Below are 26,768 nucleotides of genomic sequence, written 5' to 3'. Positions count from 1 at the left end.
GGCCTGGCAGCGCCCGCCCGCTTTCAAGATGGCCGCCTGACCCTCACCGGGCGCTCCCGCCCGCGCTCCCGGGAACGGCGGAGCCGCCGCGGCCCGTCCCGGGCTCGAACCCACCGCCGCGGCCCGGGAAGCCAAACCGGCGGATATGGCGCTGCTACTGCGGATGGGGCTTCTCCGCGGCCGCTGCGCCTCATGGCGGGCGCCCACCGCCRCCTGGGCCCGGCCCCGCAGCTCTGCCTTCGGCGGGGTGCGCGGCCTGCAGGTAACGGGGCGGTGACGGGGCGCTCCCCGGGAGAGGAGAGTGGGACAGAGGGGCGTTCGGGCTGAGGTCCGTCTTGTCAGCGCCATTGGGTACTGACTTGGGAAATACCGTGAAAATCCAGGGGCACCCGCAGCTTCCGTGAGCAACCTGTGCYAGGGCCTCCCTACCCTCACAGCCAAGAATTCCTTCCCTRTATCCCATCTAACCGTWCCCTTYGGCAGTGGGAAGCCATTGCCCCTTGTCCTGTCCYTCCAGGCCCTTGTCCAGAGTCCTTCTCCAGCTCTCTTGGAGCCCCCTTTAGGCACTKGAAGGTCACCCTGAAGCKTCTCTTTTCCAAGGCTGRACAATCACAATTCTCCCAAATTCTCCCAGCCTTYCCTTGTGCAAGAGGTGTTCCATCCCTCTAATCAACTTTATGGTCTTCTGTGGATTCAAGATTTTTTTTTGGTGCGACTAGGAGGTGGAAGGAGAGCAATGTGGGATGTTGTTTCATGCCAGGTTTTTCTGGGATTGAGTTAAATTTAAGATGTGCTGTTGTGGAGAGCATCAATCCCAAGGTTGCCATCTTATGCCAGCACAAGCTGGAAAAAAGAGGAAAACCAGGAAAGAAGAGTGAGGGGTTTCAGCTTGGTCAGTGTCCCTGGCTGATGTGGAAATTGTGGAGGGGAGACCGAGAATCACATTGGAGAAGGGGCCAGACTTGTGTTCAATGGGACAGTTAGTAAATGTTAGTTCAGTTGTTGTGAARTTGCACTTAAATGTGAACATCCACTGCAGGATTGCTGCTGAGTTACAGCAGGGACAGAGCTGTGTTGGCAGTGCCACTGTGCAAGAGGGTTAAAAGTCCATAAAACTTCCTTTAAAACGTAATTTTTTTCATTAATAAACTTCTTTTTAGTATGGTGGGGAATCTTTACATTCTAAGAACCGTTTTCCAGCATGCCTTTAGAACACAAAAGAGACACAGGTAGGAAAAAGATGAAATATTGTTTTGAGTATGAGTACAAACATTTCCAAAGTCACGTGTGGGAAGTGCACAACCAGAATCCCATCCAGGGCTCCCAGCTGCTGTCCTGACACTCACCCACTGTTTCTCTGTTCAGGAATCTGATATCAGAGAGGYACCCAAAGCTTGAGCAGCCACAGAGCTTTTCCAAGCATTGTCTTGTTTTTCTTTGTCCTTCCTCAGAGTTTCTTAGCACCAACAYGTCCCCTACCACGTCAAGGTCTCGGTGGAGTCCTGACCAAACAGCACACAATCCAGGATCCAGTCAGACTTTGGAATCTCCTGGGTGAGTTCTGAGGAGCAGGAAGGGAAAAGGTCTGATTTCATAAGAGAATTGACCTTTCCTCACCTTCCTCTGCTTGCCTGCAGGTAGGACCTCCTGGTTTGCTACATCCAGCTCTCRGGGGAGCAGCCAGAAAAATGGGGGATTCAAGAAGAGATCTCCACAGGAGGAGGATGGTATGTGTGTGTCAAAAATTCAGGAATTTACTGAAACACAGGGAGGAAGATCCACCTTTGTGCTCCTGTCTCTGGCRAGTTCCCTGTACCTGTAACTTGCCCCCTGTTCAAGCCTTGGGGCTGAGAGTGAGGTGGAAGGAGTGTTTTGGTTTAGGTGTTGGACTGGAAAATAGATCCAGACAGATCATAGAAATACCAGAATGGTTTGGGTTGGAAGAGATTTTAAAGCTCATCTCATTTCCAGTCCCCTGCCATGGSMRGGRMMMCYTYCMMYKKYCCCAGGSTKCTCCMAGYCCTGTCCAACCTGACCTTGGGCACTGCCAGGGATCCAGGGGCAGCCACAGCTGCTCTGGGCACCCTGTGCCAGGGCCTCCCCRCCCTCACAGGGAAGAATTTCCAGTTCCAACCCCCTGCCATGGCTCCAGTCCTATGTACAGCAAGTTGGGAGGCACTTCATGTCATTACAGGTTGTAATATAATGTTGTAATCTATTTTATAAACCTTTACCTGGGTATCATCAAGTGACRTAAGCACTTGGTTTTTGCTTTGTTGTGCTTAATAATTGAATTCTCTTGGACTTKTTGCTTTTGAAGTCAGAGGTCACCTGCTGCTCACAGCCTGGCTGGTGTCACTGCATGTCCTTAGGCCCAGAGCAATGGCTTTTCCTGCTTGGTCATTTGACTGGGATGAAGTATTCAGTGGATTGTGAGTGCAGTTATCACAGAGTCCTTGGAAGTGTGGATTTCAGGCCCTTGGCATGCAAGGCCAGGGGATGAGTGAGCACAGCACCTGGAAGTGCTGTAGCTGTTGAAATCAGTAACCAGCAACATGCTGTGTTCTGTGGCCTCTCTCCTCCTGTGATTAATGGACAGCCTGGCTCTGGGAGGAGGAACGCTGCCCCAGGTCTCCAGGGGAACACTTGTCTCTGCTGTAATTATTACAAAGAACTCTTCAAACTGTCACCGCAGCCCTTGCAAAGATTTTAATCAGAGAGTTCACATTTGGGGTTAATGGCAAATCATTGCTTGGTGAAGGCTGGTGGAGACTCAAAAGCTGGAAGTATTCCCACAGCTGTTGCTTTCAAGTGTCACATGCAGTCCCTGGGATTCATTTCTTTAGTGTTGTGGGGTGTCTTGTGGTGCAGCATGGATATTGTGCTGTACAGACGGTGATGCTTTACCTCTGCTGAGAAAGTTGGTTTTGTCCTTAATTAAATGCAGACTAGAGGAAAGCTTGGTGTTGCCTTTCAGCTTTCTAGAAATGGGGTTTTCTCCTGAAGTTACTCAGCTGCGGATTAAAGGTCCTAGAAAGATCAAATTCCTGGGAATGGGATGAGTTGTATCAGGATGCCTAATGGGCAGCTTTCCCCTGGTGATGTTTTTGTCATGACACCCCTGGTTGTGTGTGTTTAGAACAGGTTAGAGGCCTCCACTTGGTCTGAAATGTAATACAGGAAAGGGCTCTAGCAGGAGTGGGCTCTTGAACCCTTCAAAGAGCTTGCTCAGCCATTGATGGACTTTTCCTGTCAGGATTCACTTCCCTGAAGTAGTTTCTTTTCTTTGTGGAATCCTTTCCTGTAGAACCTTCTCAGCTTTGCCGGATGTTGTGCAAGACTTAAGTCTTCGATCATGTATTATTTTCCCTAATAAGACTGTAGTGAATGTCATTGTGCAGCTTTGGGATGAATTCCTGAGTCCTAACAAAGCTGGATGCAGCAGATAACACTCGGTGAGGGGATGGCAGCAGAGAACAAAGCGGATGGGCTGGACGCAGAGTCTCAGCTTGTCACGGCCCTCTGAAATGATGACTCCTTTGCCAAGCTGCATTGTTTCTATTTAGGAACAAGCCTTTCCTGTTCAGTGTAGAGCAGAGCTGGGAACCAGTGAAAAATGAGGCTGTGCCTCTGAAGGACAGAGGACTTTTTTTAGCAGCTGCCTGGGTCATATGTTTGTCCCTGGGTTTTGTTGCAGCGCGCGTAGGGCCTAATTGGTGACCGGTGATAAATGCTGGTGTCAGGACATTTGTTATGAATTTGCAAATAAATCAAATCTGGGCTGCAGCACTGGTGCATTAGAGCCCAGTGGCACAGAAATGAATTTATTTCTGAGTGTAGAAGGGTATTTATGTGTGCCGTGATGCTGTTGCTGTTAAATTGTATATCAAGAACAAGTGCTAAATTATATATTGGAAACACTCACATGTGACTGGGAAGAGGAGATATTTGTTGTCATTTGAACAACTCAGACACTGGCCAGCAGCTGATGTTGAACTGTGCTGTGACAGTCCTTTACAGCCCACTGCATGTGCAGTAAACAAAAAAAAAAAAAATGTTGGGAGACTGTAAAAATACTTGGTGGCAAATAGTTGAAGTAAAACATCCCTTTTCCATGTGTCATTGTTTCAGTGTGGCTCTAGTRCAATAAAAGTGGGGGAAAGCACATGTAGCATGGGAATCCCTCTTGGATACAGATCCATAATGTTATCAAACCCTCTGAAACATGAGGTGAGTTGTATGGGAGAAAATCGGGGGAATTTGGTTAAGGCAGATGGATTTGCAGTGTATTTGTGTGCTGTGCTATCTCCTGTTTTCTGCAAATGAAGGTRTTTACTGAGGTAGTGGAAGCATTGCTGGAGTCTTGGTGCAGGTGCCAGGAGATCAGAGCTTACCTGGAAACAATAATGTGCTGTGGGATTTACCAGGGACTAGGTTTATTCCCAATACTTTCCATTCTGCARCCATGTTGTATGAAATGAGTTATTGTCATTCTGCAGTTTGATTTTTAGCAACAAGGGTCCTGTGGCTTTATTTGACCTCTGTCCATGTGGGGCCAGGCACAAGGTTGTTTCATTTTGGCCTAGATTGATATTTGGTGGGATTTTAGTGGTTTTGGTGCACTAGGACCATGGGAAACACAGTCATTCAGAAGAAAGGAAGCATGCAGCACAAATATCCCCCCAAAGGTATCATAGTGTTAATCTTTGTCATTTAATTATGCCTCCTTTGGGTCAGAAAGCTCCACAATTACACATTAATCTTGTTTTCTCTGGTACCTTTCTTTTGAAGAGGAGGAGAAACGCAGGAGAAGGGAAAATCAGATGCACCTGGAACGTTTGCGGGCACTGCTCATCCTCACCTTCATCGTGCTGATGCTTCGCTTCATGGTCAGTGACAGCAGGGAAGGGACCAACATCTCCTGGAACTACTTTGTGAATGAGATGCTGGCTAAAGGGGAGGTGCAGAGGATCGAGGTGGTGCCTGAGAGTGACATYGTGGAGATTTATCTGCACCCAGGAGGAACTCCACATGGACAAGTTGTGAGTGACTCTTTASTGGAATGAATTTCAGATAATACTGCTGAAGTGACTGAATTAATGGATGCATATGTTCAGTAAAACATATACACTAGCTGGTAAATTGGCTTTTCTTCAATTGTTTTCTTTCTTGTATTTGAAGTTCAGGGGGCTTCAAGCAACCTGGAAACTAAGACTTCCAATTTGAATTGTAAAAATAACTAATAATGGCCTGGAAAAAGTTCTCCTGTGTGTCTAAAAAGCTGGAGAAATTCAATTCTTTTGTACCAGCTCAGTCTGATACAGGAGAAGGTATCCAGGTTATTGTGAACTCTTTTTTGATTTTGTTTCAAAAGTTGTCTCCTGTTTGGATTTTAGTCATGAGTCTTCTGTCAAACTCCATCAGCCTTTTTTCCTAAGACCAGAGGATTCCTAAATTCACTCATAGCCTTGATGTCAGTCATCTGCTCCTGAGTTCATTGCTGCAGGATTAAAGGGTGTAGCATGAGGCTAATTTTTACCTGACCTGTCCATGCTGTGCATCTCTGCCCCTTGCAGATATTGATATSTAATAAATAACATTTCCATGCTGCTGTGGCTTGCCTGTCCCCAGAACGTGACCCTGGTGTACACCATGCGTGTGGCAAACATCGACAAATTCGAAGAGAAGCTCAGAGCTGTGGAGGATGARCTGAATATTGATGAGAAAGAGAGAATCCCCATTTCCTACAAACACCCTGGCTTCTATGGAAAGTATGATATAAATTTGTCCTTACTGTTGTTCTTGTGTTGGTGACAGCATCCTTTGCTTGGAGAGGAGAGTGACGTTCAGCTAAATGTTGTTAYTTAAATATGGAACAAAAAGTGGGCTTGGATTTGGCACATTTAATGAATATTTTTCAAAGATAAGCTGCTTTAGATGTACATTAATGTTTGAAAAGCGAGGTTCCTAGGAATTCTGGAATTGCAACACGCAACAGACCAAAATGTTTCAGGTCAGGGTCACCACGTCTTAGATCTTGCCCGGCTGAGCACTTTTTGTCCTCTTAATCAACTATTCTAGTGCAGAGTGTGATAGAAATCTTGGCAACAAGTGATGTTACAGCCTGGTCTGTGGAGAAGGCTGGGGGTGCACTAAGCCTGCCTTCCTCATTAAAATGCTTCAATTTTCCCACTGGAGATGGCCGGYGTGTGTAATTCCTCCTCCCAGACACCTTGCCAAAATGTAGAGTTTGTGTATGAATGGATACCTTGGCTGGATTTTGTCCTATCAACATTTGGAYATTTTTAATATATAGTTGAATATATGAAGATAAGCTTTTTAACTGTACGTGCAGTATGAGACCTTCAGTTCAAATTCAGAACTTGCCAATTTTTCCAGATTTATGTGTTACAGGAAGAGAGGACTGAACAGACAATGAGCCCCTAACACAAGCTGTTTCCCCTGCTCCTCAAAAGAGATTTTAAAGAATTCTTTAAGAGCTGTGATGGGATGTTAAGTCTCTCAGAAGACCTGATGAATGTCTGGAGRATTTGGTCTCAGTCAAGTTTGAACCTGTGAGGTGCAGAGCCTTTGCAGCTTGAGCTTGGCTCAGTCCGTGCTGTGGGTGCTCGGGGTGTTTCAGAATTAATCCTGTTTGCAGAGCAGACAAACTGAAGGTGACTTTCAGGTTTCAGTGTTGCTTTACCGAGCAGAAGCAAATGCAGCTGGGTATAGAGCTCCTGCTGGTCTCTTGCCTCAGTAAATCATCCCTCTGTGAGGGGTGGAGCTCACATTCCTGGTGTAAAGATATGCACAGAAGTGTGGTGAGGCCGGATGGTTTCTCAGGCATGTGGAGCAGAACTGGGGCCCACCAATCTCAGCATGTCATCTAGCATAGGATCCTTTTTCCTGCTCTTGGGAGCATCCTTTGTTCAGACCTCACAGGGTAKTTGTCCTCAGTGGGTTTGTCCTGTAACTGTGTTAGACCTGGAGTGTCACCTCTGCTCCCCATCTCCCTTCTAATACAATGGGTGTTCCAAAGCATCCAGAAAACTGACAGTGTTGGTGCTGGAGYACTTCTTTCTGGCATGAAGGACTCTTGAGAGGTTTGACCAGGTAGGATCAAGCAATATGACATCCACACTAGGATTAGGGGAGCTGGAATCCCTGTTGTTACTAGGCACTGTCCTCTGCAGTGAGCTCCCTTTGGATGCACTGCCAGCCYCAGTGGATTCTGCTCCGGGTGTGATCCGAGTGCCAGGAGGTCCTGCTTGTTTTAGAAGCAGAAATGCCTCTGAAGTGGATGGTGAGGTCAAATTTCTTCCACAGCTGTAGGCAATGTTTSCCTGTGTCCTCTGCTTAACTTCGAAGGTTATGTAATGGTTGGGSTTTGGGCTTTGATGTATCTGTATAAAAACCTGTGAAAATTCCGTTTTCTTAGTCACGTCTGCTTGTTTGCACTGTACCATAAATGTCCTTTAAAAGTAGCCATGCTTGTAGTACTGACCAGGTTGTGGCTGAATGCTTCACTTTGTACCTTTGTCCTTTCAGTGACGTCCTTTCCCTGATAGTGACCCTGGTGGCCGTGTCCATGCTGTGGAGCATCTTCCGCCTCTTCAGGGTGGCGAGCAGGGCTGGAGGCTTCAATGCCTTTGTGAGTAGCCTGGGTTTGGAGGATGTTTTGCAGCCTGTGGGGAGTCTTGGCTTCTGCTGGGTTCTCTCCTCCTCTTTTCCCAGCAAAGTCAGTGCAGGATGAGGATGTGCTAGTGCCAAGGACTCTCCAGTCTTGCCACTGCATCCTGTGCTGATCATCTCCCTGGCTGGTACCTTAACTGGCCTTTGCTGAGGTCCCTTCCCTTCCCAATGGCAGGAAGGGCTGATCTCAGGGAATTTCAGTCCAGTTTGCTGTTTTCAAAGCTTGCTAATGAGCTGCAGCTGCAGATGGTGTTTTTCACTGGGCCCTGCCAACATGCCTCCCATACAGCCAGAAGTAGGAATTGCTGCTTTCTGCAAAATGAGTTCTCAATTTATAAAATATGTTCAGATTCTGGAGTTCATTATGTGTTGGCCTGTTCTGCTCCTGCYGCATGCCTCACTTGCAACACCAGGCAAACCTCCTCCTCCTCCTCTCTCCCACCCTGGCTTGGATCAGCTGATGAAACTGTAGAAATCAGCCTGGGGTGCTCTGCCCCTGACCACAGGGATTGAGGATGAAAACACAGTGAATTCAGTTCCCTTGTTGGATTTCCCACTCAGTCTCCTCCGCAGTTCTCTTTTGGCTTTGAGACTCTCTTTGAACAAAAGGATGCAGCTGCTCAGAGAAAAAGAATATTTTAAAGAAGTGTTGAGTAATRAGGCCTTGAGGACTAGATTGTGTCCTTGCCTTAGTGGAGACAGCCAGGCCCTGGGATTAACTCTTCCTTTGGAGGTTTCTGAGGCCTCAGAAGGCATAAACTCTCTTGTGAAAGAAAAATCCTCCTGAGTGACTGTTTTGAGTAGAGCATACTGAGCAGTTACGAGTGGGATGTTTAACTGAATTCTTGTTTTGACTCTCATTGTGGCTTCATATGCATCAGAAGACGGAAACGTGGTGGCTGTTCAGTTTGAAAACCTGTAGTTTTTGGCCTGGGGTGTTTCCAGCAGAAACCAGCAGCAGCATCAGACTCTGGTGAAAAGTCACAAGTATTGGCAGTTATTTACCACTGACAGTTATTTGCCATTAACACATATTCCTCAGAACTATGCCTGTCCCATGTGTATTAAGGATCAGAGCATTTAGAAATCAGGGAGGAGATCCCAAATCAGGTTTTGGATATCTGCATGTTTTTAATATCATCCCTGCCTGGTCTGCATGGATTTTGAGCTGGATTGTGTTGGGACTATTACTGCAAGTTTATTCTGTCTCTTCCCAACATGTGGATAAATAAAGTTTTGAGTCAGCCATCCATCTGGGAAATTTCTCCAGAGCAAAATTCCATGAAACACCAGTGCTTTGATGGGGACTTCAGAGGTGTTTGGTAGGGACAGCTGGGCTGTCTCCCAAGATAGAGCAAATAGCCTTTCCAGACTTTTGCCTTGTCCAAAGTTGTTGAGTCCTTGTTCTGCCTTTCACAGAACCAGCTGAAGATGGCTCGTTTCACCATTGTGGATGGGAAATCTGGAAAAGGGATTGGCTTCAAGGATGTAGCAGGAATGCACGAGGCGAAAATGGAAGTTAGGGAATTTGTGGACTATTTAAAGGTATGTAAAAATAGAACAAAACAAGTGTTTGCYCTCTGTCTTCTGGGATAGAGGGGTGACCTGGGGAGGAGGGGATGTTCTTCGTGGTTCTGTTGAAACAAGCTCTATCCATCCACTTCTACAATGGCAATGCAGATGGAGCTGCTCCCACTGGCAGCTCAGTGTTGTCCAGGCTGAAAACATTCTCAGGAAGCTCTGGGAGGCCCCACTGTGGTTCTGGTGCTTGGTGTGAACTGTGGCTCTGACTGAGCTGTGTTGTTCTTGCAGAATCCCGATCGCTACCTCCAGCTTGGGGCTAAAGTGCCCAAGGGTGCCTTGTTGCTGGGCCCACCAGGCTGTGGGAAGACACTGCTGGCCAAGGCTGTGGCTACAGAGGCCCAGGTCCCATTTTTGGCCATGGCAGGCTCCGAGTTCGTGGAGGTGATTGGAGGTGAGGTGATTTGAGGAACTGGGGGAGCCCTCTTGGTCTGTTGTGGAGTTGGAGTGTGCTCACTGGGCTTCCTACAAAGGACAGRCCTTGGCATGGGGAGGATGAGTTGGATACTTTGACTGAAGATATAAAAGATTTTCAGTGATGCAGTTCCTTAATTATGTAGTATCTGAAGTGCATTTCTGGTTGCTACTTCCTGACAGCGTGCAGCTGTGGTTCTTCACCTGCAAGCATCCTCTCTGGCTTCCCTGTACCTATTATTAAAGYCCTTGATTGAGGCTTCCTTCCTTGTATGGCARTGCAGATGGGGAAAGAAAAGMCTCTCTGTGCCTTGGGATTTCCATCCTTCTCCTTTTCTTCCTTCCTCACAAATCTCTTGAGAYCTGACAAGGGTCAGTATGCAGGAAAATGTTAAATGTTTCTGCTCTGAGCTSTGGGAGGAAAGGAGGCCATGTTGGGAGCTGGGAGCAAAAGCTCCTCTTGCAGCATCTGTTTGAGTCCCTGCAGATTAAGAAGCCTTGTTAAACCCAGCTCTGGGTCAGACTGAGCCTAAGGATTAAACACAAGTTCTGGGGCTGTTTCTTTGTGSCAGGAGTGTTGAGAGAGGCACTGTCATATTYKGAGGGTTTRCMCAGTGTCAGGTGTCTCATTGAGGGYCAGTACTGCTGCTCTCCAGCTTTRCTAACAGTTTTAGGTACCAGCTTTATTGTTTTTTTCCCTTCCATGCAGGTCTTGGAGCTGCCCGTGTGCGCAGCCTGTTCCGGGAAGCGCAGGCTCGCGCTCCCTGCATCGTCTACATCGACGAGATCGATGCCGTGGGCAAGAAACGCTCCACCAACGTGTCTGGATTTGCCAATGCTGAAGAGGAGCAGACCTTAAACCAGCTGCTGGTGGAAATGGATGGTCAGTGTTTGTCCCTGTCCTTATCTCCTCAGCTGTTGGCCTGTTTATCTTTGTCCTGCTGGAACTTGCCTGGCCTCTCCAGTGTTCTCTTGCTGAAGTCTGAGCTGGTCTGAGTCCATGTTCCCCATCACTAGTTCCTAAATCTAGTAGATTTTAAACCCTGGGGTTTCAGGCCAGCTGGCTGTTCCATGTTGTTGGGTACTTGCTGTATCCAGTCTGAGACAGGTAGTGGTTTAAAAAYGGTTAGGGTTTAGAGTTCAGCTGCCCCAAATGGACATAAGTGATGTATTATATCAATTCTCCTGTTSACTGCCTTATGTTTGTGTTGTCTGCCTGACCACAGGATCTCTAAGATGAGGAAGATAAGCTTTACAAACAAGTCCTGGTTTGATGCCACAGTTKTGTTTGTTTTCTGAGTGTTCTGCACCTGAAATTGGCCCTTTGATCAGACACTTTCACACACAGAATGATCCTTTGGCTGTCCTTAGTCCTGTCTCTGTCCAAGCCTGCAGCACTGACCCAACTTGCAATATTGCTGTTGCTAAATCTTACTATTGCAGAGCAGGGTAAGGAATAACCAACTACCTGCCCATCAGGGAGTGTTTTGGTTTTTCCTTGGCTCTAACTGTGACTCACAGCTTGACTGTCATGTTGTCTCATCACACTCTTCATATGAAAAATTAAAAGCCAYCCTGCACCAAAAACATCCCTAGACCTGAGTTCCAACTGCTGGCTCAGCACTGAGTGTTTGCAGTGAAGTAGGTGATCTTAAGAGCAAAGGCCAGTGGTGACACAGACCAGCAATCCTGGCCTGGGTGGATCTTTTGTCTCCTRACAGTTGTAGGGTGAGCTGGCCTCTGAATTAAATAGAAGCCTGCATGTCTGTTCAGGAATATGTAGTCAGTACATTCCACATCTCTATCCTAAAAATTAAAATGTCTGATTTCCATCAGTCTGTAAAAATTAGGTGTGGTTTCCAGAGTGTTTTGCTGGYGAGTCTTAACAGAGAAATGAGGGTTCAGCTCAATTGGAAAGTGAGTTTAGAAGGTAAATATTATCCTCAATGTGTACTTTATAGTCTCTTGTTTGCAGTGTGCTGCCTGGTTTATTTTTAAATCTATATTATCTCATTCGTTATTCATGTCTCGCACAGACCATGTACCGAGTCCCTCGTTTTGCTCAGTGCTTTATCAAACACATGCTAAAAAAAAACAGTCCTAGGAGTTGACAGTGTCRAACAGGAGACAGCTGGCAAGGATGTCAGCCTGGTCCTGGGAGCATGGGATCAGCAGGGATCCTGGCACGTGTCACCAGAGTGTTACCTAACAGCATGTGTCACCTAAAACAGCGCTGATGTGCCACGTGCATCACAGCAAAACAGTTCTCAGGTTGATGGTGAATAAGCTGTTTAGGAAGGGAACAGTTCTGCCCCAGGGGTGTCGAGTGTTTGTGAGGAAGCCTTGAGATGGAAGGTTGAGAGCTCTGGCTGAGCTTAAATTGAGGTTTGAAGGCAAGGCAACACGGTAGACCCAAGCTGGGTGTTGGAGAAAAAAAAATCATGCACAAAAGCAGATCATTGAGTCATCAGTGATTGTTGGATTTCTGTGATTGAATGAGATTCTGGAGAGGGAGAAAAGAAGGATCAGAGCTGTGGAAGGTTCCAGGGGAGTGAGGGCACCCTGAGCTGCATGGGGTGAGTGCTGGCTGGGGCTCGGTCACATGGGTGTGACATTTTGGAGCAATCAGAGGGCTCTTCCCGCAGCAGCCTCGGCTTCCTTCCCTCTGCCAGCTTGCTCTGAGTTYGGGAAGCACCGGGATGTGGTGGGAGAAGGGGAGGCGCTGGAGGGAGCCTCTCTCTACAAAAGCTGTTTGTGAGAGCGGAGTGAGTGACGCACAAAYCCTGGCTCTGTCAGAGCAGGTGCCTGCTTTGAATAGTGAATCCTCCCTCTCAAACCACAGACAAGCGGAAGAGGAATGTGACCCAAATCTCTCCTCTGTGCTGGATATGAGAGGAGCTTTGGTAGTCCTGGGCTGAGCTGGGGTTTGTGAATGGAAATGCAGACAGCTTTTGGTAGCAGCTCTTCACCTGGAKCCCTCAGACAAGTCCTGAGCTGTGYCATGTGCAGCCCCAAGGTTTCCTTCAGGAGGGATCCCATGTCAGTGCCACTTCTCCCATGAGATGCCCAAAGGCTTTGGACAAGTGACTGGAGGGTGACACTGTAACCCTGCAGCTGAGGTGCCCACCAAGCATGTGTTGCTCAATGGGGAGCTGGACACTTGCAGGTCAAGTGGAGCCTTTTTCTTTTTCCTTTCTGGATCAGTTCATTTGTGACCCTCGCAGAAACTCTTTTCTTCAGGCTGCATTTTCAGAGCTGTCTCTCATTTGTTGGTGTGATGAGGTGTTGTTTTTGTAGCCTGTTCCTTTGGCTGATCTTTGCCTGTGACATGCCAGGTGGTGTTGCATTAAGCAAGTGGAGCAGAAGCTCATGTGAGGAGGATGCCCTGAGTGCTTCTGTTTTTTTATTTGTTCTAATAGTCAGACCTATTTTAAGAGTCTTCCCAGCTGCAAGGCAGATAATGCAGTGTGCCATCTAATCCTGCCATTCCTGGAGTGCCTGCCAGTCTCCCTTGTTTATCCCACTCCAGAGTGCAGTGTGATACACGCCTGAAGGATGCTCGGCTTCATCCTCTCGGCAGCTTATTTAGGCAGGATCCTGCAGAGAGGGAGCACCRGGTCTGCTGCAGCACAGACTGGCACAGCCAGTCCCCTGCCTCACCTGGAACCTTGATCTGTGCTGAGCTCTCGCACGCTGACACATTTGGCAGCTCTTCTGCTGGAGCTGAGAGCTGAAACTGGCCCAGCTTACGTGCACAGAGCCGCCTCTCCACAGCGTGGGACTTGGCAGAGGGAAGCACACGGGACTGTAGTGTCCTTTGCCTGGGAAGGCTGTTGTGTGCCAGGGCTGGGGAATGTGCTGGAAGCAGGTGACTCATGCCCAGGGGCCTGCAGGCACCTGGAGGAATGCAATAAATAACAGTGTGGGCCAGTGATTCAACAGGAGCTCTGGCTCCCCACCCAGGCAGCACACAGCCTGCCCCTCTCTGCCTTCCTGCAGCTGCCAGTGCCCTGCCTTCCCTTCCCCAGGAAATCCTGTCTGCCTTTGATGCCTTCACTGAGGCTGCTCTCAGGCAGCCTGTAAATCCCGACACTCCCTTCATCTTTAAGACCTGGAGACAGAACCTGCTCTRACTGGTTTGGCCAAATTCTGTGCTGATGATCAGAGCAAAGCTCTTGGGTTGTGTTGTGTGTCTGGTGTGGGTTCTGCAGGGCTGGTCTGTGCAGGGCCCTGTAAGAGGTGAGTGAGGAGGCAAAGATGRACTTGTGCTGTAACATGGCCCTTGTTGGGTGGCAAAGCTGTGTCCTCTTTCTGCACTAACCTGAGCAGCTCAGAAGAAAGCCTGTCCCCTCCCCTCGTGGTCTGTCTGTGACTCAAGGCTGAAAGTAAATAACAACTGAAAGGGCTTTYCATGGAAATTTGTGGAAAAGGCTATTTCAGCTAGGAAATGCTGCTTGTACAACCTGGAGCTGAAGGAGCAGGAATTGACTTACCCTGGCGATGAGAAGGTGTCTGGACTCATCAAAATAGAGATTCTGTTCTGGGTTCTAGTTGGAGCAATTTCCAAGTATGGTCATAGGAAGGAGAAAAAGAAGTCTTAAGGCAATGCTTATTAAGTAAATCAAAAAGGGATTTCAGAGTATCCATGATAACCAAGGACTGGCCTGGGTGACCCGGGAGGTTCCTTCCTGACTTTGCTCTGAGCTGCTGGGGACACTCAGCCTCAATGGCCYCAAAGGACACCATGACCACCCTCTGGCTCTGTGTAAAGCTGTGTACTCCATCCCCTGCCTCCAGCCCACTGTGTGCCTGCAGTGCAGTTCTGATATGGAGAAAATATCACCTGGTTTTGCTTGTTTTTGGCAGGAATGGGGACCACRGATCACGTCATCGTGCTGGCGTCCACCAACCGCGCCGATGTCCTGGACAACGCTCTGATGAGACCTGGGAGGCTGGACAGGCACATCTTTATTGATCTCCCCACACTCCAGGTATGTTCCACCAGCTGCCTTGTCCTTCCTGTGGCCRAGGTGTCCCAGTCCCTGCTGGTGACTCACTGGCCTGGCAAAGACTGAGTCTGGAGGAGATGGAGATGTTGAGCCTGTGTTTGCCTTTSTTCTTGTTTTTGAGCTCTGAATGAAGGATTTGTGGTGCTAATGCAATGGTCTGCTCCTCTGAAGTGACAGCTCACTGGTCTGGAGGTCTCCTCTCTGGTAGAGCCTTGGCAGTGAATTCTTCTATGAGGTTTCCTTTGCCATGCAGATGCAGAGCCATGTTTCTCTTCAGGAAATTGGGAAGCACCTAATTGGCAGTTGGCTGGTGTGAGACCTTAAACTGTCATGTGCCTTGAGCACTATTTGTTCTGTAGGTTTATTGCCCTCCCTATCCTTTAGGCAGCCTGTTAAGTGACTTTCTCCCTCTGAATGCTTTTTAAATCCATTTACAAGAGTCGTCCATGTCGGCTGTGTTGACATTTGTAGCAGAGTTCTGGGAATAGGCTCAGCTGCAGTGAGGATCTGTGTGCTCTGCCAGCACAGGCTCTTCCTCTCCCATCTGTGCTTCACTGTCCTCCTCAGGGTTTTCAGTGAAAATACCTTAAATGCCTGATAGAATCTGGCCCCGGAAGCATGAACTGTGCAGCTGCCCTGAAGGAGGAAGGGGAAAAACCCTGGCAACTGAGCCCATTGTTTGAGTCAGGATCTCCTGGACCAGCTGAATGAGTCACTGGTGGCTGCTCGCCAGTGGCATCTCACCCCCACCTCCTTGCAGGCTGAGGAGCTGCTGCATGGGCTTTGCAGTTTGTGGTTTCTGCAGGAGCAGGTCGAGGCAGTGAGAATTCCTTCGTGCCAGAGCTTTTATGGTGAGGGAAAAGTTAAGACAAGTGAGAGTGAGATGGGGAGAGTGGCCCTGAGAGAGAAAGCAGTGACTCAGGGAGAGCCTCGTGCATCTGTTGGGAATTTGAGAACTGGGTGTTTATCAGGGCTGCTGGAGCACTGGAACGCTGCAAGGAGAGCCCTGCCCTCTGCTGGCACTGTCGCTGTCCCCTGTGCTGCCACTGTCATTGTCTCCTGCCGGCAGTGCCACCACCCTGCAGGGAAGCTGCTGCCTTGTGACCCCTGGCTTTGCTCAGGTGCTGGATGTTCTTTACAGGAGAGGAAGGAGATCTTTGAGCACCATCTGAAGGGCCTCAAGCTGATCCAGGATGGCAGTTTCTACTCACAGCACCTGGCAGAGCTGACCCCAGGATTCAGTGGTATGATGTGTCCTGGGGCTGCTCCTGCTCTGTTTGGGCTGGAGCTCCTGGGTGCTGGGGGAGCTTTGGTCAAAAAGGGTTTTTTGTTTCTCCATTTCTTTGGAAAACAGAAAAAAATAGTGGGAACYTGACCAGATCCCTGGTGAGCTCTGATGAGCAGCTACTCATGACTGTTTTCAATATTCTGAAATCTGTGGGAATARCAGGGTGGGGAGGTAGGGAAAACACACTTTTATAATGCCCAGGTGGCTAATTCCTAAGGGAATGAACCAGTCATGCTCCTTTCAAAGTTGTTGAGGATGAGGTGCTGCACTTCAGAGGAGAGACTGTTAAATTGATTTATGTTACCAGGAAAGCGGTRGGAGGAATGAGTAGGAATTATTTTGCTGGTCAGAATAGAAATTGGACAGCTCTGCCTGGCTCCTGCACYGAGCCTGCTTCCAGGGTGGGTCCCTGGGAGCTTCAAACAGTKCTGAGCAAGGGGCTCCAGAGTTCCTGTTTATGTGGAGTTCCTGGAATAGCCTTTCTGGGTTTCCCCTCTCCCAGGCCCCAGCAAGCTGCCTCTCTGTGACTTCTCTCAGCAGYCCCCCGCCACCATCACCCACCCACACAAACTGGGAACAGATGTTCCTTCTCTTCTCTGCGAGGTTGAGCAGAGCAGCAGCCTGTGCCAGCCCACTGCCCACACCATCCCTGTCCCTGGGAGCCAGCCTTGGCCTCAGCCTGCTCCTGGATTGCTGAGCTCTGTGTGGTATCAGCATTCCCTGCCAAAGCAGTTGTGTTATTCAAATCCAACATCAACACCACGGGCTGGCKTTGCTCTCTGTTCCCAAGGAACAAAAAGCACAGGCTGTTTGACTTCCTTAGGTCCTTCTCCAGATTTGTCCATTCCTGTTCCTCCTCTGAATCCTCTGYCACATTCAGACCTAATGTAACTCTTGTGAACTCGTGTCTGCAGGAGCTGACATAGCAAATATCTGCAATGARGCTGCTCTTCACGCTGCCAGGGAAGGGCACAAATCCATCGATACCTCCAACTTCGAGTATGCTGTGGAAAGAGTCATTGCAGGTGAGAGATCCACTCATTTCATGGAATTATGGAATGGTTCAGGTTGGGAGGGGCCTTAAAGCCCATCCAGTGTCACCCCTGCCATGGGCAGGGACACTTTCCACTGTCCCAGGGTGGCATTGGGCACTGCCAGGGATCCAGGGGCAGCCACAGCTGCTCTGGGCACCCTGTGCCAGTGCAGCAGCATTTCTTGTTACAGCCTCAGGGGTCTGTTCTGCTCAGGTGAGGGGATTACATTCCAGGAAGAGGGATGAGTCCAGGCTGTGCTCTGGCCTGATGGTCTTCAATGCCAGTCACAGAAAGTTCTCTAAAAAAGACACCAAATGGCTCCATCTTCCTGAATCTGCAGGAGCCTGAACCAGTATCTCAGGGGAAATGGCCAGTGGCAAAATGATAGAGGTGAATTTGGATCTGTGGCTTTTTCAGTTTAGAAGGTTGGGGGTTTTATGTTTGGGGTTTTTTTTAAATTTATTTTTTAAACAAGAAGAGTGACAATAACTCTGGGGTTTTTTTTTCTGCTCTGGACACCTGCTACATAAACATCAATAGCAAATAGGCTCTGCATCCTCACCAGCAAGAAATTAGAGATTTTTCTTTCTGCCCTCCAAGCACAGGCTTTGATGAATTGGCAGAATAAACTGCAAGACAGTAGAGCACTGTTCTCCCTGTGAGAACATCCTGTGGCCTTTCSCTGCTGCTTGTGCCATTGCCAGGGGAGGAACCTCTGGAGATTTCCCTGTAGCAGTGTATTGTAGGGAGGAAAAAAGAGTTCCCAGAACTCTTGACTTCACCTGAGGGATTTGAATCTGKTGGGTTTGGGGCTGAACTGCCCTGGAGCCAAGCTGTGGATTTCATAATCAGACACTGAACTGCTTCCAGGCTCCATTCCCAGGGGGAGCCTGGAGCCTGGGCACACAGACTGGCATTCTGTGCCTTTCTAGTGGAACATGTGGAACAGGATGTTTGYACTGGGTCAGTTACTTCCTGATCCTGGAATTAAGTCCTGAGTGTTTGCTTTATCAGAAAATTTTTAAGAGAATTCCTCATTTAAAAGAAGATCTTTAAGAAAATTCCTCACAGTTTCACCTGTCACAGAAAAATAAAACCCTTAGAGTGCTTTGGGTAGAAACACAAACCCCAAACTGTATGCAGGAGCTCTCAGGACTGGATAGTGAGACAATTGTAGTTGTAACACAGAAATTCTTATCAGCCACAGCAAAGATCACAGAAATCTTGGAATTGTTTGGGTGGGAAGGGACTTCAAAGTCTGTATTCCACTCCCTGTCCTGGGTAGGAACACCTTTTACTATCCCAGGCTGCTCCAAGCCCCATCCAACCTGGCCTTGGACCCTTCCAGGGATGGGGCCATCACAGCTTCTCTGGGTAGCTGTGCCAGGGCCTCACCTCCCCCACAGGAAAGATTTTTTTCCCAATATCCCAACTAAACCTCCTCTCATTCAGCTTGAAGCCATTCCCTCTTGCCTTGCCACCACATGGTCTTGTAAAGATTGCTTTCCTTTCCCATCTGTTGGAGCAAAAGCACTGGACTTGTAGGGACTCACTTGCCTTTTCTYTCTGAATTCCAGCCTTGCCTTAGTTCCCCAGACTGGGAGGATRAAGCAAAAAGCAAGGAAGGCCTGGGGGAATGGCAGCAGAAGGGATCTCTGGGATCCATGTGGTGGGGCATTGCAGGACATGGGCTTTGGCAGTTGGAGCTGCCTGGCCTCACTCAGGCTCTGCTGTGTCTAGGAGGCCGTGKAGGCTTTTTGTTGCTTAATCAGATTCTCTCATATTAACAGGACTGGCTATTTTTTGTAGACTGAGTCTAAAAGATCCCAAACAACCCCCCAGGCCCCCTGCATTGAATGTACCCTTTCCATGTCATAGGAATGCTGCTGGGTTTCACAATCCAGAGGGCATTTCAGTTCCTATAAAAGCTTTTCTTGAAARAAAGAAGATATTACTGTGCTTTCCATTAGGAGCTTCTGGTTTTAATAAGAGTGGGGTGGAATCAAAAGGGAGCTCTGCAAGTCCAGAGGCCCTTAAAGCTTTGTGTTGCTGTAAGGGAGGAGCAAAAACTTCTCTCTGTGGTAGTTCCCATTGTGTTTTTAGTTTGGGAACAGAAAGCAGTCGGTCAGGTCTCCTGGGARCAAGGGAAGAAACCTGCTGAGCACACAGAGGCTTTTAGGGCTTGGCTTTAGAAGATGGAGKTTATTTTCTTGGTGGGGTTTGTGTAAGGCCAGCAGAGATGCACAAGAGTTGTTTCCTGGGTGGTTTGTGTCATAAATGTGATAAGTACAGGCTTTCAGGGAACTTTCCTGCCTGGAGATTATGTAGGAAAAGAAATAATTTTGGTAAGCACACTGTGTGCTATTGTAAAGAGCACAGTCCCTCCCTCAGTGGGCTGACGGGAACGCTTCCAGAAGTTTTTACGTGTGTGTATGTATATATACATATATATTTATAGAGAATAGATACATCTTGCTATGGAAATAGCCACACAGGGCCATACTCACACGCTACTGAGGGCAGCGTAAGGGACTGACTGACGAAAATCATGGCAATTGAAATTAATCTGCTGTTCCATCGTGCCTGGCGGGGCACAGCAGTTTCCAGGGTCCCTGAGCAGTAATTTTACAAGATCTGCCACACTAATTTTGTTGTTTCCTCGTTTAATAAAGCCCTTGACTTTGTTTAAAAATTCATGTTAATAGAATGTTGTTTTCCAAGATGTGAAGCAAGCTTGGTGCAATATTGCTTCTGCCTGCCTGTTCTCTCCTCCACTGCTCCCAGCTCTGCGTGGGGACTCTGCCCTGAAAGTCCTGGGACCTTTTTGCCTTTTTCCATCCAGCATTCCGGGCTGTAATGAGTGCCTGCCACACTGTGTRTTCTGTACTTATTTTTCCTATGTGATAGAGGTTTTATTTCCATTCACTTGTTTTTTTTTAAATCCTTTTTGGACTTGCTCTGCCGAGTTGGAAAATAGATACTTTCAAAAATCACCTTTCTGGAGGAAGGGTTGAGTGTGAGTTATGGCTTCATTTGCTGGTTCTCAGGAGCTTGGGAATAAGCTCATACGGAGCATGCCATGTGTAATCAGAGACATTTCCAGGCTCTGGAGAAGGATTTCTGTATCTACTCTTGGATGTAGCTGATTTGAACACTCTTAATGCACAATTTTCTCAACTGGGACCTTGTATGTATAATGCAACATCTCYCTACTCTTTTGTTCYACCTAAGGGACTGAAAACAGCAAAATCACTGTGAGACTAGCTAGTCTCATTTTGGTTTTTGTTTGGGTTTTTTTTGTGTTGTTTGGGGATTTTTTTCCACAAAAAAAAAAAAAGAAAGAATAAGATGCCTTGTTGAAGATCTGACCCTGGGAACAAGGATCTTGAGCTGTGATCAAATCAAATATCAAATTACTTTTCTGATTATTAAATCTGTTGTAAGGAGAATAGGGAAAAGTTTCTGCCAGGGTTTTCAAGTAATTCCAAGTGTGGATTGCTTTCCACTTCAGGGCCAGGGAGCACCTTTTCCAAACATTGTAGTTAAAGGGGTTTTGCTGCCTGCCCCTTCCCAGAGTGTAGCACAAACAGTTCGGCCACAGGCTGTGCCCTGGGCTGGACCAGGTTATGCCCCACTGTTGATAACTTACCAAATCCTGGTCTGTGTTCCTACAGGCACTGCCAAAAGGAGTAAGATCTTGTCACCAGAAGAGAGGAAGGTTGTGGCATTCCATGAATCTGGGCATGCTCTGGTTGGGTGGCTGCTGGAGCACACMGAGGCTGTCATGAAGGTACCTCCAGTGCCAGGGAAGGGAGTCCTGAGGGCTTCCCTGTCCCACATTGCTTTGTGGTACTTGTGTGGAGTTGTGCTGAGCTCTGTGAGCCCGTGGCTGTGCTGCTGCAGTAAAAGAAATGGCAAATACACAATCACAGAATCATTTTCCTTTGAAAATGCCTTTGAGRTTGTCCAGTCCAGTCATTAACTTAGCACAGCCAAGCCCATCACTAAACTAGGAGAGGTTSAGGCTGGATATTAGGAATAAATTATTCACTGAAAGATTGGTTAAGCATTGAAACAGATTCCCCAGGGATGTGGTGGAGTCACCATTCCTTGAAATGTTCAAAATAAGCAGATGTGGCACTTCACAGTATGGTTCAGTGGGCTGGTGGGATTCGGTCGAAGGTTGGGCTTGATGGTCTTGGAGGCCTTTTCCAACTTAATGATTCTGTGATTATATAAACCATGTCTCTAATTTATGCTGTGGAGAAATCCATTATTAGTCTCCATTGATGACAGTGCTGGTGCAAAGCTGATTAACTAGCTATAGGAGAAACCTTGCAATTAAAAATGAGAAGCAACWGAGTCTCCTGGTGCTGCTGCTCAGTCATGCATTTCCAGGCTGCTCTGTGTGTGCACACATCCAAATGTGATCCCTTTCCCAKCACGTTGCAGCCAGCTCTGATACCCATGGAGAGATGTGCTTTCCAGYCTGGGAGGTTGTGTGCCCGAAGCCCTTCTCTGCAGGGAAAGGCCTCTGTGGCACCCCGGGATGTGATCTGTGTGCATCTCCAAAAGCTGGGACACTGGGGGAGGTGGGGAGTGAAGTGACAWGGGTGACAGCTCCTTGGCTGGTTACCAGCAGCACGTTCACTCTGAATGACCCATTGTGTAAGCAGAACTGCTGTTAATTACTCTTGTTTAATGGTGGGGGAAAATGGCTGTTATTTTTCTGACAGCTCCTTTCTGCAGGTAGTCTCAGGGATTCCAGAGTGAAATCAGTGACCTCTGTGTGGCCTATACACTTCAAAGTAACTCCTAAATTTCAGGATTTCTGTGACTTACTGTTAATTTCCTGCAGTGCAGGAATGGGGACACGCTGCTGTCCTTGGCTGTGTCTCTGTAGGCCAACCTGTCCATAGCTATGGAAAAACTTAACTGGAAAAACTTCCTGCCCTCCCTGTGCTGCTGTAGTGAGAGCTCTGTTCCTTTCTGAGCTGAGGTAGCTGCCCTGTGTTGCAGGTGTCCATAGCCCCTCGGACTAACGCAGCGCTGGGATTTGCACAGATCCTGCCCCGGGAGCAGTACCTGTTCACCAAGGAGCAGCTGCTGGAGAGGATGTGCATGGCYCTAGGGGGGAGAGTGGCTGAGGCCATCACCTTTAACAAGGTCACCACAGGTGAGGAGCCAGAGCCTGGCATGGGCAGGTGAAGGTCCAGGGGGACCTGAGCAAGGGAAGGAGGTCTCTTGCACTGGCAAGGAGAGATGTCACACGGTGTGTTTGTCACTTGTGAGACTGGAGATCTCAGGGGTGGTTGTCACTGTGTTGTCTCACACTTGTCCCAAAGCCTAAGGCCACAATTGAAATTATTGGTGAGGACCTTGAGAAGACCTAGAGCTTTCTGTACTGTGTTTCCAAGTAGYTAAMTCCAGATAGGATCRTGGAATGGTTTGGGTTGGAAGGGACCTTAAAGCTCATCCGGTTCCACCCCTTGTCATGGTCAGGGACACCAGGTTGCTCAGTGGGCAGTGGCAGGTCAGGACTCAGGTGAGCTGGCCACAGTGGGGTCACTCCCTGTCAGTCCTGGGACATGCAGGAAGGTCCCTCAGTGGGTGCAGTGTTCACTTCCATGGGCTCCAGCGAGTCCTCTGCTCTCTCCACTGGCAGGACATGTGTTTGTGCAGGGTGTGCTCCTCCTGCACTCAGCTGAGAGCTGACCAGCACTGTGTGTGTCTTTCCTACCAGGAGCACAGGATGACCTGAAGAAGGTAACCAAGATTGCCTACTCCATGGTGAAGCAGTATGGGATGGTGCCCAGCATTGGGCAGATCTCCTTCCCAGACCGAGACAGTGCCCCTGGCATCGGCCGGCGCCCCTTCAGCCAGAGCCTCCAGCAAATGATGGACCACGTAAGGCACCCTGGGCTAAGGGTTTCTTTTTGTTCTTTACTGGGTTGGTTTTTTTTTGTTGTTTTTTTTTTTTTTTTTAATTGTCCTTTATCGCCAGCATTCCTTGGCCTTTTTTTCAACCAGTTTATCCATCATTTCTGTTGATTGGAACCACGTTCTGCCTGGCTCAGTTTGCAGATTCCATCCCTCAGTGCTTTCCTTGTTTAGCCACACATTGTGTTTGTTGCCACCTACACCCCAACTCCCTCTTCTTGTTTCTTCAAGGAAGCCAAAATCCTGGTGGCTCAGGCTTACAGGCGCACGGAAAAGCTCTTGCTGGAGAACCGGGACAAGCTGCAAACAGTGAGTTGAATCGTGTGGGGGTTTGTTGGTTGTTTTCAGTTGGGTTGGGTGTTTTTATCTGGTGGTTTTTGCTTTTCTGCTTTCTGTGCTCTGTAGCTCAGCTGYTGCAGTGTCTCTCTCCTAGAAGGAGAGTCTCCCTCTCTTGTAGTGGGAGTGTTGGGAATGAGTGACTGTTTACTGTGTGTCCCCCGGATTCAGAGCAGGCACGGGAGGAATGTGTGTGCCTTTCCCAGCAGTGAGTAGTCTGCCTCCTCACACCAGCTGGTGTTTGCAGGGTAGAGGAGGAGGAGTGCTCCGTGGAAATGATCAAAGCTGGAATTTGTGTCCTTCACCTGCACTTCTCTGTTTGCCTCTTGGCAGTGGAATTTCCTGGAGAGCAGACAGTAACTGTTTTGGGGAAGCCAAGCCAGGAGTCAGGAGTCATGTGGAGTTTTTGGCTTTGGTGTAGGAATATGGGGCCTGTCACCTTGACCAACTGGGGCTAGTTCTGCTTTCTGGTGACTCCAGGCAGTGTTCACCTCCTCAATACCTGATACACCAAAGAATCCTTATTGCAGAGATAGAGCTTTGCCTCCTCCCCTTTGTGTCCTGACAATCCCGTTCCTGGTACATCCCCACCTGTGCCAGGAGCTCTGTGCCCAATGCTGGGCCAAGCTTGGGACCCAGCACCCTCTGTATGTCCTTGACTTCCTTCAGAATTCCAGTCCGTGACTTCCAAAATGACCAGGAGTCAATTTAATGCTGCCTGTTTTGCAAATCGAGCAATTTTTTTCCTTAAATCTTTTTAAACAAACAACAACAACCCCTTCAGCTACACAGTGTCAGGCCTCCAGTGCATGGTAAGGACAGAGCTTGGACACGCTGCTGTCCCCAGTACAGTGCTCTTGCACTCTGGAGCAGCAATCCTCAGGGGTGTCTCTGCAGGCTCCTCTGTCCTGCTGCTGCCATCTAACAGCAGCCAGATGTTTGCTAGAGGCTCAGCACAGAAAAACTTTTAAAGTGCAGCCAAAGTATCCCCAGAGTCAGTGTGTCACATCTCGTCAGYAGGATCGAGCTGTTCCACTCTGGACAGCCACCTGCTGCTCCAGAGGGGTGGTGCTGCWGCCAGAGGGGCCAGAGAATTCTCTCTTTTGGAGAGAAACTTGTGCTGACCTCCAGCCCCTGCCTGCAGGAACAGGCAGCTCTTTGTTAGTGCTGTGTGTGCAGGGAAGGCTCTGTGTCTGCCTGAAGTCTCGATGCTGCTGCTTTGGCTCTTGGCTGGGGCCACAGGTGGAGTGACAGTGGCAGGAGGGACACTTCTCATTGTTCCTGGAGCTCTTATTCCAAATCATTCCCAAGAGTTTGGTTTGTAGCCTGCAGTCCTGTTGTGTATTCCTGGCCAAACAGGCTCTTGGGAATGGTCCTGGAGCACTTGGTCCTGGCTCCAGTGGCCTCGGGGTCACCCTGCCTGTTCCTGCAGGTGCTGAGACCTGACAGCTCACACAGCTCAGAGAAGCAGTTGGGAACCCTCATTTTGTCTCCTTTCTCCTTTCCAGCTGTCCARTGCCCTCCTGGAGAAAGAAGTGATCAATTATGATGACATTGAAGCTTTGATCGGGCCCCCTCCCCACGGGCCCAAGAAGATGATCGCTCCTCAGAGCTGGCTGCAGGCAGAGAGGGACAAGCAGGACCCCAGGGAGGAGGAAACRCCTCCCCAGCCACCAAACCACGAGGAGGAGGAGGAACCACGCCTGAGACCAGTGTGAACCCACTCCCATGTGGAATGGGAGGGCTCCCCAGGCTTCTTTTGAACAGACACTTTGCCTTCTCAGCTTCAGAATCAAAGATGCTGAGCAGGGAATTGCTGTGCTGCTGCTATCCCAGAATTAAGGGATGGCTGCAYTGGCTCTTTGAGCTTTATCCTGCAGGAAAAAGAACTCCTGAGGATTTCAGAATTGATTCCCAGCAGGGTGCTGGTGATTAGGAGTTGGGTCAGTCTGATCTGCTCTGAAGGTTTCCTGTACATAGGAGCAGGGAATGTGTTCCAGTGAGTAGAAGATGCCATGTCAGCCCCTGCTGGCTGTGCTCTGTGCCATGGCAGGAGRGCAGGGCTGTGCCCTCAGCATGGGGACACCCCGTGGGGCTGAGCTGAGCTGCTGCAGCTCTTGTGTAACCTTTGAACATAACACAAGCAGCCCTGGCTGGAATAAACTGCCCACAACATGCTGCTGTGTGTGTAGAATGTGTCAGGCTCTGGGGGTGTTTTGGCACACATGAAGCTCATTAGAGCTGTGGAGTGGTACAAGACAAGGGCCTCCTTCTCCMTGGTCAATAATTTATGTCCAGTTTTCACAGCAAGCGTTTCCCAAGCAGAGTTTGAAACAAAATTCTGCAGAGTTCAGGAATGGGACGGGAGAAACCAACTGTGCAAAGGGTGACTGAGTACACGTGGGAAGTCTRTTCTGAACTGCTGGTTCAGAGCTAGAAAGGTGCTCTTGAAAATCCAGCAAAAGCAGCTGTGTTTGTTGGGAAGCTTGGAAAAGCTGCTTCATCCTYGTGGCTCTTGCAAAACAGGCCCTGTTGACAGGGTTGTCTGGTGTTCATCAGAGAAAGCATTAAAGTGGCTGTTGCTGCCTGGAGTGCCCTGGCTGAGTTCATCTTTTAGGAAGGATTATTGTCTCGAATTATTCCGCCAGGGCTGTCTGTGACCTGAAAGACCCCAGCCCAAGCTGGGCTCTGACAGCTCCCAGGCTCCTGTCCTGGGTCAGCCTGGGGCTGGGAGCCTCCTGCTTCCCTGAAAATGTGAACATGTTCCACATTGTGTCCTCTCCCCTGTCCCAGCTCATTCCCTGGGGTCTCTTAGAGCCTGGAAAATGATTTCCCTTGATTTCAGGGACACAAATAGTTTCCTACATCTAAAATGCTGCCTGGATTTTTTAATTCCAAACTTGTTTGTTTCTTCCCAGGCTTTATAAATTCCCTTTTCCAGCAGCAGATGAAATTTCGAGTGTTCTCTGATTTTATTTTATAAGTCCCAGACCCTTTTTGGGTGGGAGGGTCAGGTCCTGGAGCCGAGGGTGGCAATGGGGGCACAGTGTGGGGACAGCACAGGGTCCTTGGTGGCTTCTGGGGTGTCAGCAGTACTGTTGTGATACAGATCCCACTGCTGCCGGACCTGGGATCTGCCCAGGGGGATGGAGTCCCCTGGACACCCCTCTCCTGCCCCATGGGAGATAACGCTGCTTCCCCCAAACAGGGGCAGTGGAGCAGGGATCCTGCTCTGGGGTTGGATGTGGAGGGGAACAGGGACCCCTACGGTGCTGCGGAATTCCCCAGGGACCAAGGAACAGCGGAGCCCCTGCCCAGTATCGGTCCCAGCTCCGCTGGAGCCTGGCTGCGGGCCCGTGGCCCCGTTCGCCCCCGTCCCGGTTCCACCGTGCGCGGCCCCTTTAAGGCCGCCGCCATCTTTCTCGCGGGCGGGTGAAGCCGCCACCGCCTCCCTTTAGCCCCGCCCCTCTG

General features: G+C 49.0%; 1 protein-coding gene across 1 annotated transcript; it reads left to right on the top strand.

Annotated features, from left to right (window-relative positions):
- SPG7 (SPG7 matrix AAA peptidase subunit, paraplegin) lies at positions 1-26,210 on the top strand. Its single transcript, XM_057384191.1, has 17 exons — positions 1-262; positions 1,452-1,554; positions 1,638-1,727; positions 4,792-5,042; positions 5,632-5,771; positions 7,552-7,654; positions 9,115-9,240; positions 9,508-9,670; positions 10,400-10,573; positions 14,557-14,681; positions 15,841-15,943; positions 16,902-17,012; positions 20,696-20,811; positions 22,041-22,197; positions 22,765-22,928; positions 23,193-23,270; positions 24,806-26,210. Exons 1-17 carry the CDS (start codon positions 146-148, stop codon positions 25,013-25,015), a joined length of 2,331 nt encoding a protein of 776 aa, XP_057240174.1. The 5' UTR covers positions 1-145; the 3' UTR covers positions 25,016-26,210.
- The last annotated feature ends 558 nt before the right edge of the window (positions 26,211-26,768 follow it).

The sequence above is a fragment of the Malurus melanocephalus genome, unplaced genomic scaffold, assembly GCF_030028575.1.
Source record: "Malurus melanocephalus ecotype Western Australia unplaced genomic scaffold, MMel_1.1 scaffold_691, whole genome shotgun sequence".
Taxonomy (NCBI): Eukaryota; Metazoa; Chordata; class Aves; order Passeriformes; family Maluridae; genus Malurus; species Malurus melanocephalus.
Note: the sequence above shows the minus strand (reverse complement) of the source record. Positions and strands in the feature narration are given on the sequence as shown.